This window comes from Siphateles boraxobius, unplaced genomic scaffold (genome assembly GCF_051911475.1).
Source record: "Siphateles boraxobius isolate OS27281-9 unplaced genomic scaffold, OSU_SipBor_1 3, whole genome shotgun sequence".
Classification (NCBI taxonomy): Eukaryota; Metazoa; Chordata; class Actinopteri; order Cypriniformes; family Leuciscidae; genus Siphateles; species Siphateles boraxobius.
Window position 1 is genome coordinate 13165068 of NW_027508919.1, and position 14441 is coordinate 13179508.

The window sequence follows — 14441 nt, forward strand, 5'->3', positions numbered from 1 at the left end:
AACCACACGAAACTTTTCAAAGACAAAATTGACATTTCAAGGACTTTCAGTCTTTTTTCAGTGGTTTGTTGTTTTGAAGACGGAATGGGACGGGGAGGTTTGTGAATAATAGATGTCATTGTAAATCCCTGAAGGTCTCTGATAGACATCAATATTATTCAGATTTGTCAAGTATTCTACACTGTTATTGCATGCCTCGTGCATTTTTAATAGGCCCCTAATCTCAACATGTACTACAGAGAGAGAGACCTGTTAGAAATGATGTGGGGGATGTGAAGATTTGAGGCAAGTAGCATGGATAAGGAAAAAAATTATATAAGAAAGAAAGATTTCCAATTAATTTGCTCAAATACTTCATGTTGGTCATACGTTGGATGTAATAATCCAGAGTATATAAACATCTTCATTATTCAAAGGTCTGTACCAGATATTTAATCTATCAATCTACCCCTTTGGTTTGTCAGATGACCTTTCATGCAGCGAACAAAGTATGGGATGAGAGTGGAAGCTTGACAGGTGCAATTCACACTTTTATGCACAGATATGCATTTTTCTATTTCATTCTCTCTCCCTTTTCACAGTTGGCTACACCATGAATGATCTGATCTTCGAGTGGCTTTCTGATAGCCCAGTGCAGGTGGCGGATGATTTGACTCTTCCTCAGTTTTTACTAAAGGAGGAAAAAGATCTCGGCTACTGCACTAAGCATTACAACACAGGTACACATTCCACTACAACATTCACGCATATCAAATAATATCTATATAAAAAAATCATCATATACACTGTTGCAAACAGAATTGATTTCAAGGTCCTCTGAAGAATTTTTAAATGCATTTATAGTGTCAGGTGTAAACAACAATACATTAAAAGTTGCTATACATAATTACTTACCTATGGAACTCTTTGTGTTCTCCCAGGTAAATTCACCTGTATTGAGGTGAAGTTTCACTTAGAGAGACAGATGGGCTACTATCTCATTCAGATGTACATCCCCAGCCTGCTGATTGTCATTCTGTCTTGGGTGTCTTTCTGGATCAACATGGATGCTGCCCCTGCTCGGGTAGGCTTGGGTATCACCACTGTGCTGACAATGACTACCCAGAGCTCCGGCTCACGAGCCTCTCTACCCAAGGTAACATGACCAAAATGACTCGGTTCTGAGAGAAAAAAAAAGAGAGAAACATTTCAGAAATCAGTGCACTTATTGAATAATTAGTGAAATAATGAGACAATCAATGAAACTGAAAGATAAAAACTCATAAGCTCAATAAGCTTGCCTATCTTATAAGTGACTATTTTAATTATTAAAAGGATGTCGAAGAGCCCTTGCTTCTGTTTAAAGATTTGTTCGCTAAAAAATGAATGAATTGTGTGGTATAATTAAAAATTATAATCTTTTTTGTTTGTTTGTTTGTTTTGTTGTTCTAAATGCGATTCCTCTCAACGAATTCCAGTTACTTAAAGGGTAAGTTCGGCGTTTTACAAGTAAAGCCCTGTTTTAAGATCGTTTCTGATGAAATCGAACGGTTAAGATTAAAATTTGGACACATGCTGCTGTCCCGAGAATTTTAGGTTTTTGCGTTAGCACCCCCCCACCTATACAATGGTTTCATAGGTGCCTTGGAACAATCATTCATATAAACGCATTAAACTTTAGTTTACAAAGATGTGAAACTCACCGAGTGGTCTGGGGTGTTCACTGATATGCTCACGCAAAAATCGCTGCAAAAGAAGCTTTCCAACAGGTTTTATCGTAGTTTTTGGAAGAATGTCCGGTTGTGAGGCGTTGGAAAAACGCCTCAGTTTTACAATGAATGGTAAAACACCTGTTGGAAAGCATCTTTTGCAGCGATTTTTGCGTGAGCATATCAGTAAACACCACAGACCAATCGGTGAGTTTCACGTCTTTGTAAACTAAAGATGGCGTTTATATGAATGATTGTTCCAATGCACCTATGAAACCATTGTATAGGTGGGGGGGGTGCTAACACAAAAACCTAAAATTCTCAGGACAGCAGCATTTGTCCAAATTTTAATCTTAACAGTTCGATTTCATCAGAAACGATCTTAAAACAGGGCTTTACTTGTAACAGGGCTTTACTTGCAAAAATGCCGAACGTACCCTTTAACGGTTACATAAACGGTTATTTTAACACTTTTAATGAAGACATGTAAGGGGGAAATGCAATTTTTACTGTAACTGTCCTCAGTAATCAAATTAGAATTTAAAATTTTACATGAATCAGAAATCAGACTACTATTAGATCAGCATCGTCGCGTTGATCATAGAGACGATTGGTGGCAATGGCTCTACGATCTACTTAAGCTTACAATACTTTTGGGAATGCATTTATGTCCATTCTTTTATGCCCCTCCCTCGCCATCTTCTCTCCGCCTCGTTCACTTGCATGTACGTTATTGCTTACGTTGCACTTGTGTCCACTACTTGCGGAACCCTTGCAATGTGTTCCATGGAACGCCCTAAGCCCTTGATCACAGGAATTAGCAGGTTTTTTTCCTTATGAATTTGTTTTACGCACCATTCTATAGGCCTGTATGCTTGTGCTGAATCCGTTTCACTCTCTCTCTCTCTCTCTCTCCCGTCAACCATCGATCAAAGTCCATACTATCAGCCAGAGGTTCTTCGTATCTCTGTCACTCTCCTGCTGTTTTGTCGTGGCTTTTACTGTCTCTCCACACCAACCACTGAAACCACACACAGGTGTTTGTCATTTGCACATGACCCACTTACGCCACACTTGTCTCCCAATCTTCTCTCCTGTCACAGACTTCGCTAGACCACGCCCCCCCTTGCCACACCTATTTGTACACCTTGCCTACTTGTTTATAAATGTAAGAGATTTTAAATATTAATTCAAATGATGTCCTCTTCAGATGTAGCCCTAAGGCCCTATGTAAAGTATTCTGTTTTCTATGGAAAGGTATAGGCTAATGAAAAGGATGTGTCCAACGTCATCACAACCTCATTATTCCTAGCAATGCCCTTATTGATTATCTATTGATGTTGCTCTGACCTTGTGCATCCCAGGTGTCCTACGTGAAGGCCATTGACATCTGGATGGCCGTTTGTCTGTTGTTCGTGTTTGCTGCATTGTTGGAGTACGCAGCAGTCAACTTCGTCTCAAGGCAACACAAAGAATTCATCAGGCTGCGCAAGAAGCAGCGAAGGCAGAGAATAGTAAGTGCGATGAACACACCCGCATGCACATAGACACACACACAAACAAATAGAGGCGGTGCTGTCACCCTGTATTACACTTTGACTCGCATCTCTTTTCATTGTGCTCAGTCACATCCAAATACTGGCAACGGCCACACTACAGCTGGCTGTCACATCTCGTGTGGGGGAATTCAGATCAGCCTGTTTCCATAGTGAGCAGTCCCATGTGCTGAGCCCACCATTTGTGCCACCTTGTAAAGCCTCGCTACAGCCAATTTCCAAAGGCCAACAACCTGCTTCCTGATCCGAGATCACAGACACTGCCTGAAATGCTAAAAGTGGCTTCTAAACGAAAAGCTTAGAAAATACCCCCAGGGCTTCGGAGAGTCAAATCACTCTGAACACATGAAATGTGTTTAACAGATTTTATATGTAATTTCTATAAATACTGCAATGTAAAATTCTAGTAAATATCAAAGCCCAACAATCACATTTAAAACTGTTGGCTAAAACATCTTGGACACTTTCCGGGCTTGTACAACAGCGCTAGCTGTCCAAGCTCGCAGTGCTGGAGATTTACGAGTGTGTTCGCTGAATCTGAATCAATAATGAGAGAAAAATGAGAATAACTCCTTTTAAGAATGAGCGAGTTCTCCTCCCCTCCTGCCTTGGAGATCTTGGTGGCTATTACTCTTTGTCCTATTCTCTCCCGCCAAGAAAGTCTCTGGTCTGAATGATCAATCTGGGTGGTATCGATGCATGGGTCACTGGCTGAGAGAGCTGTTAGGCTGATGGACCAACTACTGGCCAGGATAATCAATACAACAAATCCTTGGCTTCATCCTGCCTTAATAACACTATAGACAAATTAGGCCACATTTTCCTGCTCAAGAAAACACTAACAAATGGGTGCTGAGAGGACCGTGCCTGTTTAAGGGATGAGCAAAACTACATATTTTCAAAATTAACAATTGTGAGTTGCCTGAATGACTAGTTAACCTATTGGATGTAAGATAGCCCTGTATAATTACACTGGTTTCAGATGGGATGCATTTCTTAGGGGGATTATTCCAGTGTTATTTTAGTATTATTTATACTAATATATTATTTGATATTTTGAATCGGCACTAATATTTTTATGTGCTTTTGCCATTTATATATATATATAAATAAACACACACACACACACACACACACACACACGTTCTATATCCTATTCTATCTTGGTTAAAAAAAATTAGTTTCAGTTTTAATAATTTTAGTACTCTTTTATTTCAGTTAGTTGCCAAGGCAACATTATTGATTTTCATTTTTTCATCTAATATTCTTATTTTATTTAATCTTTATTTCAATTACCGATAACAATTTTAATTGTTTTAGTTAACATTAACCACAATGAGCGTTGCTGCGTTCAAAAACATCTAGTTGGAGCACAATGAAATGGAACAGACTGGAGGTGTCTCTGCATTTTTAAAAGTTTAACTTTATTTTTAACTTGGCACATGTCCTAAAAAACATCACAAACAAACAAAAAAAGTACAAAATGTGGCACAATGGTAAAATACGTCTCTCCAACTGTGTAAGCCTGTAGCTGTACTTTAAAGGGGATGCAAACTGTTTAACAGCTAAAGCACCACCACAGTAATCTAAAAATCTAGACCAAGTTATCCCAGATCTTGGACAACTAGTCGATTAGTTAACCATTGTTACCCAGTTATAAGCTATTTGTGTCTGATGTAAACATCAGCATGAACATTATCCTCTTGTCTTAGGACTTTATCAAGTTTTGCTGTGACTGTCGGATTTAGCTTGAGTGTGTGCACTTTATTGGAGTGTCCCTCATCAACCTGCAAAGAAGTGTACACTCATAAGCAGTGTTGCCTAGCAACTTGGATGGTGCTGGAGAGCAGCGGCTTGATAGCTGTTAAATTCTTGTTGAAGTATTTACACACTTGCCAATATTAATGAAATGAGTCTGCTCAGCCTGCCTAGAAATGTTATGGTTGAAAGTGCACTGAACTGTGCAAGATACATAAGAATGACAGATTGATTGATGGATGGATGGATGTGCTCTATTGTTCCCCAGAAGTTAATTTAGGGAAAGAAAAAGACAGATGTTCCAAACTGTTATATACGAGGAACTAAGAAAAAAAACATTTCATTCTTCCTTGATGGAGGTTCGAGCCAGGCAGCCTGCAGGAAGCTTTGACTCACTGTGGAGAGTGAACACGCTCCCTGGTAACAGCAACAGCAAGCTCAACCAGTACCGCAACATCTGTGTCCCCCATCTTATTTGCCCACGGGCAAACACTTGAGTCCCGTAAACCCAGAACCCCCTCCGTCCTACTGGCCCAGTTCACAGCTGGTATGAACACACTTCACAAGTGAACCGCTTACAATTGTCGTTTATTCCTTACAGTAATGCGTCTCATGTGACCACTTGATTAGAAATGGATGTTAATGCCAGTTGTAAAACGGGACATTAGTATTCACACATTTTCCATACCCCTTAAATGTGTACAGCGATTCATATAACACCAAATTCCAACATGATCTCAAGGAAAATGTAATTGTTATGAAGTGGCGATAAGCATGAAGATCCACCACTAACCCCACCCCTAAACATACCCTTCACTGGGGTGTAAGCAGATCATAAAAAATGGACGAATTCACACGAATTAGCCATCAATTCGCCAAAGCGTAAAATATTATGAATTGCCATTGAAATTTTGTTGGAAATTCAGCATATATGTATTTATTAGCTAATAGCTATGCTAATAGCTAATAGCTAATGCACAGAGTATTGCTCAAGTGTGCTGATACGTCCACCCAGTATGATGTCTTTTCTTGTGACCATGTTGAGTAACCCCCAGTGTGTAGTGTTCACCCCTCAGTCCTCATACAAATGGAACTGACTTGTTTCATACTGAAACGTTTTTGCAGCAGAGTTCTTTTTACACGCTAGACTCAGACTCTGAGTCTGGACACAGCCTGGCCATGATTAACAAGGTAAGCACTGACCCAAACTCTGTTCATAGGTGACTTTAAACTCACTTTAAATGGTCTTTATCTTTAACCAAACACATCATTAGTCCTAGGCATGTTATTGACTGGATTGTTTTTAGGTGCAAGCTGAGGATTTAATGAAGAACTAAACGAGAACTTAATCTTCTTATCCTCTCGAGGAAAGTGGTAATTTGTCAAAGATTGACAGATAAACTGATTCAAATGACTAATTTATTTGGCATTAGAGGCAAGAACTAGGCCATAGTGCTACATAGTGCTACAAGTAGACCAAGCAGAATACTAAAGAACATAGAATTTTTATTTTTTGGTCAGGAAACCATGCAAGGAGCGCTCTTGCATCCATCATTCCTGATTTTTAAATTTTGTCAGTTAAAAATTCACGATGCTATGTCAAATTAAAAACAGTTCAACTGTAAAAAAAAAAAATATTTAAACATCTTGATCTATTCGCGTTTTGTTCCATTATGTTGACCGTATTCTGTCTTGCCGGCAGATATAGCCTCCTACTGACATTGAACAGACATTGAACAACAACATCAAAAATGGTTGGTAACATAAGTATGGATGGAGGAAAGAGAGAAAATGCAGAATCCTTTCACTTTCAAGTAATTGTTCAAAACAGTCTGTTTCATTCTAGCATCAGACAATTACTTTTTTTGGCACCGAAAAAAAAAAGAAAAAGGAAAAACTTTACACTGCAATAAGTGATTTACTTACTCAGTAATTGTTTCATGTTTCCCAATATAAATATCTAACATTTTTTAAATCAAGATTAATTTACTTGAAAAATTACAAAATATTAAGAAATGTATCAAAATTAAGTGAGTTAATGCTTAAAACAAAAACAAATCTGCTAAATGAGGTAAGAAAAATAATCTTACCCTAGTGGCATGTTTTGTTTCTTATTTTAAGCATATCTTCACTTCATTTGCATGAATGAAAGTTTCACGTGTAGCATTCATAAAAGCAAGTAAAGTACATACACTTGAAATATGACTTTTTACATATCTACAGTTCAGTATAACTACCCCCCCCCCCCCCCCCCCCTCTTTAAAAACTAAACAAGTATGTGAAATTTTGTTTGATGCCTGGCACTGAAAACACTAAGAATGCTTTTCTTCTGTTAAAGGAGGAAGAGATTGTTCGAGAAAGCCGTGGCTTTTACTTCCGTGGGTATGGACTGGGCCATTGCTTACAAGCTAAAGATGGGACAACTGTGGAGGCGTCCACCGTGTTCGCTCCACCACCCCCAGTGCAAGTGCTGTACGACGGAGAGGCCATCCGGAAGCGGTTTGTGGACCGAGCCAAGCGAATCGATACCATATCCAGAGCAGTATTTCCTCTCAGCTTCCTCATATTCAACGTCTTCTACTGGATCACCTACAAAGTGCTGCGACACGAGGACATCCACGCCAACCTGTAATCGCTCCTGGTTATGCCACTTGTTCATATTACTGCTTCTTTTCTTTTCTTTTCTTATATCTCCTAATTTTAAACAAAACCGCCTGTCATACTCACACTAGAAGTGTATTTTAAAGGCATATTCACTCCAGAAATGCCGTTAGTGCTAAAACCATGTGCTCAGGTGTGAATTCTGGAATTTAAAGTGCCCACTTAGAGCGAAAGGGGCTCAGAGATGCAAATGCTGCTGTTGGGGACTTGGCTCTCCTCTCTTTCCCATCTTCATTCGAGTGGATTGCACTAATAGCCAGTGCTATTGCCCTTATTTTGTAGGCTCCATTTAAGTTATTGGCTGAAAGGTTCTGGGTTGGATAGAAAATGTTCACTTGAATTTTACCACAAGGCCCATCCTTGAATGAATGTTTTTGAAAACCTCAAAACAAATGTGTTTTATACATCTTAAAATGCCAAACTAATGGGTTGTGAAGGGGCGGATTGGGATTTATTATTCATGGGTACAGTTACAGGGGAATGGTGTACTGTTTTACTAAATAATGACATTATAAATATATATGACTGTATAAAGTGTATATATGCAGAGTTGTTCACAGACTGCAGACGGCACAAATGTGTATTTCTTTTTGTCTTTCGAATTTGAATAAATGGATATTCTACCAGGAAGTCAGAGTTGTTTTGTACTTTGGTGCACAAAATTACACAAAAGCACAAAAATAGGTACTCTGGTTGTTATATCTGGATTTTTTCCAATTACATGTATTACAGATTGATGTATTACAAACTCTGTTCATAATCATTTTTCTGTTATTTTTCATTAACATTATTCATGCTATTTGGAAAATGTAAATATCTAAATCATTCCATCATGTGTTAAATCGTTTAAACTAATGCCTGAAAGAAATGGCTGATTTGTCACCCTGGCAGCACTAGGCTTTAATTGTCAACAAACAGAAACATGTATCATGCATCACAGCCATTCTTTATTATTGCTAGCCCCAAATGTGTCCCTCAGTCAAACATAAAACTGTCATTTATTGTCCTGTCCAGAGAGCCGTTGGAGGATGTGCAGAGATGCAGGGTGAAGGAGAAAAGCGTTTGTGCTGAAGAAGGATGGATGAGGATTTTAATGGGAATCACAAGGTGTTTTTTATCAGCTAATGAGTTTGAAAAGGACTATGCGTTCTTTGCTAATGACAATGAATTAAGGCCGTCAACCTCTGCACACAGCCCTTTGTCTGAGAAGTAACTAATCTAGTCTTCTGTAAGCTTGTCTCTCAAGGGTGAGTGAGCATATGTACAGACAAGCCTGCGGAGAAGGAAACAAAATGCTTAGTGCAGGAAATCTGGTAGATGCAGATTAATTCCATGCATTTGTTAACAGATTAACCCTGGTTTCTAACACAACCAACAGAATGATTCATCCAGACATGTTTCAAAAAAAAGAAACACAATTCCAGCAAAACGACAGACTTTTCTCTTGTGGTGTATATGTGGAACTTCTACAATCATTTTAACCACTTAACCACCCAGCTCCTTTCTTACAATCGACTGCAAGCTCATAATCTTAGATTTTCCTCCATTCTATCAACAACTGATGGATAAAACCAAGTCTACACTCTACTTTTTTTCTTTTTCGATCACACGGATGTACACTCTATGGTATGCAAAATATGGAAGAAAAGATCTGTCTCTACTAAGGCCAATTGGCCTCGAACACATAGTACCACATACCCGAATGACCTGAGTTCCCAAAAAACACACTAAAAATTCATCTTAATAAATCTGCTATTTAAAAATAAAAATCTATCAGAAACAGTTCAAGTCTGTTAAGTCACATCTAAATACACCATATTTAAATTTCCTATACTCATGCCTTAGTTGATGGACTCATTAGTTGAATTTGTGTATTATATAACTTTGTTTCAATTATGATATAACCTTCTGGAATTATTGAAGCCACGGTCACTGGTTAAGTCACAAGCATGTAAAAATTCCCTTTAGGTATTTGTTTATACAGATATAAAAATAAAACATGCCTCTCCTAAATCAACTGTCAGTAAATACAGTTGAACGGTAACATAGTGAGATCATGCATATTGTGCCGTTGACTTGACTTTACAGTTTAAATATGTGCAGAAATCCAATCTTTCTAGTCCATCCAGCTCTGCACTAACTGTGAAGATGTAAGAGTCCAATCAACCTAGAATGCGTTGCTGTCAAGATTTCAGCCTCCGCTCATTTCAAATAAGTGAGAGCGATGATGTGAATGTTTTTTTTTAAATTCGAATACAAACCAACACCCCACTCAAAAAGCAGCTGGCCTTGGACAGTTTAGGTTTTCTCAATTTGAGCAAATGCGGTGGCTTGACATATTCGCTTAAGCCCGGCACACATGCTTGACAGTTTAAGTAGATTTTTTTCTAAGAGGAAATCTGGGGGCAATTGGCAAATGTCAGAAAGATTGGCTATTGTATCTCACGATGTGCATTTTCCATGAGAGGCTTTTTGAGTGAACACAGTGGGACACTGCATTTACTGCCTCTGGGAAGGTTTGCACATACCATGAAGGATATAATAAGAAAGAAAGAAAGAAAGAAAGAAAGAAAGAGAGAGAGAGAGAGAGAGAGAGAGAGAGAGAGAGAGAGAGAGAGAGAGAGAGAGAGAGAGAGAGAGAGAGAGAGAGAATGAAAGAAAAAGTATTTTCCCCAACAAGCCTTCGATTTTCTTCATTTCCTCCGGCTGTAACTCTTCTGTTACATGGAGGTCTTTGGTTTGGTTTTAGGGGGCAAACTGTGCCTTTGTAGGATTTAAGAAGATTTTCTAAATCTGCAGCCCATGACTGACAAACACAAAATAGGACTGTGATTTATAGCATACAACAACAAACCGCCTGCCCTCCCCTCGATCAGTGTATCTCCCGCCAGTGCTGTCTGTATCACAGATACAGGAACTTCTAATGGATTTCAACCACAGAGGAAATCGCACCGACGCCACCCATGAGATTGCTCCGTGGCCCTTCCCCTCAATAAGCGCCAAGGATTCATAAGCTAACATCATTACACCCATATCCCCACAACATTTACTTTTTCAAATGTGTGTATCTGATCTGTGCATGTGTCCTGAGACATCGGATAATGAGACCTCGGAATATGTGTGTGCATGAGTGGAAATGAGAGATGGATAAAAGAGAAAGAGAGACAGAAAAACAGAGAGACATGCATTCAAGGGCATCCCTGAGAGAAATCAATAAACAATATTCCTCTACATTTATTGATTCAAAAATGTTAGGAATAAACTGAAGCCACAAATAAATTATTCGATAGTTTGTTTCTCACTCTCTCCCTGAAGAATTCCGTGTAAATCACCACAAAGCACAAGACAAACGCATTAGACCAACTGAGGTCTTAGCATTTATTGTTCATCTTCATGTAAGCACTCAATAACATGGGAAGTGGGCGGGTCTGTTGGTGTGATGAATGGGAGGCTCAGATCCTGGACCTGTCCTTGCACCAACCCAAGGGAATAATCAACATATGAGTACAATGTTAATAGAGCCTTGGGGAAAGTAATAGCCTAATGTTGGAAACACTTTCTCATTCACATGTTCAGCTAGATCAAATTCAAGGGGGGTTTAACTTTGTTATTGACACTAAATATACTTAACTATCCTTAAGAAGCTAACATGAAGTCCCTTGGACATACACTAGCGTTCAAAAGTTGTTAAGAGTCTGTATATTCTTTTTTTTTTTTTCTGAAAGAAACTAATGCTCACTAAGGCATTTATTTGATAAAGTAAAAACAGTAATATTGTGAAATGTTATTACATTTTAAAATAACTGTTATACATTTTAAAATATATTTCTATGAAGGAAACGCTGAATTTTCAGCACCAATTACGCCAGTCTTTAGTGTCACATGAAACATTTCTTATTATTATCAGTACTGAAAACAGTTCTGCTGCTTAATATTTTTGTGGAAACCGTGATTCCTTTATTTTTCAGGATTCTTTGATCAATAGAAAAGAAATGGATTTATTTGAAATAGATTTTTAAAAATCTTCACTGTCACCTTTGATAATTTTTAATGTTTCATGGCTGAATAAAGTATTAAGATCTTTTGAATGATATGTGTATTGAAAAGATACACACAAATGTAAAAAAAACTGGGATGGGGATAATATCGAGTTTAAACAGCCACTAATCAAGCAAATCTGTGACATTTGAGACATCTGATGTTAATTTAGTTCAGTTGTAACAATTCTAATTGTTATGCTGATAGTACAATTTCTAATTATATTATCTAAAATAATATAATTTCAAAAACATATAATTTCTAAAATAATCCTTGTTAAATTAAAAAAGACTTTTGGGCAATACTGTATATGTGTTCCTTTCAAATTCATTGTGTTGCTTAAAAAAAAAAACTACAGAAGGAGAAGAAATATTTGTAAGAAGCAGTTGCCCTGAAAAACACACATGCCCACACAATCTGTGTATAATCGTTCAAATTACCACATTTTAAATAAAATGAATAAAATAGACAGTTAAGGGAACATCATTGAATCTAATCAACAACAGCAGTAAATTCACAAATTGGAGAAAGGGTACAAAAGACCATTCAAAATTCGAATAGCTATTTGGTAGCTATTTGAATTTCAAATGTCGAGATGCCACAAAATCTATGCAATTGACAGCAAGTGAAGGCCATGTCAAACCACACTGGTTGAGGTCTTGCTTTAACACTACAGTAGAGATTTATTCAGGCTCATTTAGAATTCGAGAAAAGCAGATAAGAGATTATTGATAGCACACAAGCAACTGCTGTGTTCCCAAATATATATGACACAGAAAACAATTATAGCACATTTACGGTCATAAGTGAGATTGCTTTTATAACAGTTTAAAAAAAACATGAAATTAATATATTACATTTTACTCAATATGTATATATTACTCAACTGATACATTTTAGACTCATTATTGCCAATTGAGGCCTGTTCACGGCAAGAATGATAACTATAAATATAAACTGTAATGTTTATTTTAACGTTCTGTTTATTATAAGTGCACGCTGCAGTCGTGTCGTCTGTTGCTTTAAATGTTCATGTTCTCAAAGTCGGGTGGATTCTAATTGGCTGTCAATGTTTTTATAGTTCATCAGCTGGAAAAAAAAAAGTGATTCTAACAATATCGTTCCTCTATGCTGTTATTGTTATAGTTGTTTGTGGTGTGGACTTCCCTAGATTAGAATGATTAAAAACGTCATAGTGTGATTATTGTCCTTGTGAACAGGCCTTTACTCAGTCTGTTTTTGTTCTGCCAGTGAAAAGAGTTCCAAACAAAAACCACAGCAAAAAGACCATTTACACATTTCTAAACAAAACACATAAGTGGCTTTTCATTTCTGAATGAATCAGCGTTTCTGAGCGAACTGTGTGAACCATTCATTAAGATAGCAATCAAAACTCGTTAAATACAGTTACACCAGCCACGACTTCATCTAGACACATACTGGATAAGAACATCCTGAACAAATCTCCCAGATCCAAAAAAATAATAATACAAGTTCATGATGCACTGAATCCGGTAAAACTCATTTAAGGTTTGCATAGTCAAATAAAGTTATAAACCATAAAGAAATCTCAAAAATAGTCTCCCCTCCCCTTCACCATCTCCCCCACTTTTTTGTGTCACTTCTGATTTTCTCTCTGCCAGTATTAATGGTTTCAAACGGGACTGCCTGAGGTGAGCTAACTGAGAAAATTATAGGAAATCATACACCGGTTAGTGTGGTAAGAGGCTCTGGGCATTTCTGTAGAGAGAGACCCCTTTTTAAATCCATTAAGAAAGCATCTTCTGCCAATCAGCTGTGTTGTACCTAGTTTCAGGTGTGTGTAAGCTGACAGAAAACTGGAGATACTGGCAAAAAAGCAAAGCTTCAAGAAAAAGAGAGAAGACAAACCTGAAAAACCTGTTGTCATTTACTCACTGTCATGCCATTTAAAAAAGAATCTTCACATATTTTTCTTCTGAAAAACAAACAAACTAAAGTTCATTGTAACCACAAGTTATGCTCCCAAAAAATAAAATAAAATAAACTGGTAAAGACCAATAACATGAATCGTCCAATTTGAGCCATACTGGCATATTTGATTAAAGAGCTGGAGGGAAAGATTATCAGTGAATAATAACTAAAATGCTGTTTCTAATACAAACCTATCATAAGGCTTCAAAAAAAACTTACCATATGGAATAATTATATAGTGCTTTTTTATGGTGAGAAGAAACCTCATTTTGACGTGAAATAAATCATTTAATTCTCCCTTTTCCTTTGTTTTATTGTGCCTCACTACTCACCTCTTCTTATGCATTCAGGGTAAACAGGATTTCTTCTCCTTGCTCTTTCTCCCCACCCATTAGACATCTTTCACACTTTAATACCTTGGAGACAGCTGGAAAAGGACAACCTGTGTGCTATTCCTTCGCCATGTTGACACGGAATCAGTGCTGCAGGTCAGCAGTGTGAGATGAGAAATAATGACTTTCTGTGGAGAGAGGGAGGTGGATGTTCCTGATTCAGAGGCGGTCGGGTTAAAGTGCAATAGCTTTACAGTTCTTACCATTGCCGTAGTGAAGCCAGGACCTTCCCCAAACACACACAGTACTACACAAAAAGCCGACATCACTAGCCGTCTGTCACCATGACAACTGGCACACACACACAAAGGGGCTAAACACACTGCAAATCCACTTTATACCTGAAAGGACTCTAACATTTTTAGATCTATCAAACATGCACAGAAACTCTCTAA

At 37.8% G+C, this 14441-nt stretch overlaps 1 protein-coding gene and 1 long non-coding RNA gene across 6 annotated transcripts in view; one reads left to right on the forward strand and one right to left on the reverse strand.

Moving 5' to 3' along the window:
* glra4a (glycine receptor, alpha 4a) overlaps positions 1-8293 on the forward strand; it is a 58190-nt gene extending 49897 nt beyond the window's left edge. For 2 of the 5 annotated variants that reach the window (XM_077247913.1, XM_077247917.1), the window contains 4 exons: positions 582-719; positions 921-1135; positions 3053-3202; positions 7341-8293. In XM_077247913.1, coding sequence (XP_077104028.1) covers positions 582-719; positions 921-1135; positions 3053-3202; positions 7341-7634 — 797 coding nt within the window. In that variant the 3' untranslated portion in view covers positions 7635-8293. Of the gene's footprint in view, positions 1-581; positions 720-920; positions 1136-3052; positions 3203-3313; positions 4364-6127; positions 6458-7340 lie in introns of those variants that run through there. The other 3 variants (XR_013210362.1, XM_077247914.1, XM_077247915.1) reach the window with 3 other exon arrangements.
* The window catches only part of LOC143756986 (uncharacterized), a 21625-nt gene continuing 7184 nt past the window's right edge, over positions 1-14441 (reverse strand). Inside the window, exons 2-3 of the long non-coding RNA XR_013210364.1 lie at positions 895-1160; positions 1-670 (exon numbers count right to left, since the gene is read on the reverse strand). This is a non-coding gene — a long non-coding RNA (uncharacterized LOC143756986). The remainder of the gene's footprint in view (positions 671-894; positions 1161-14441) is intronic.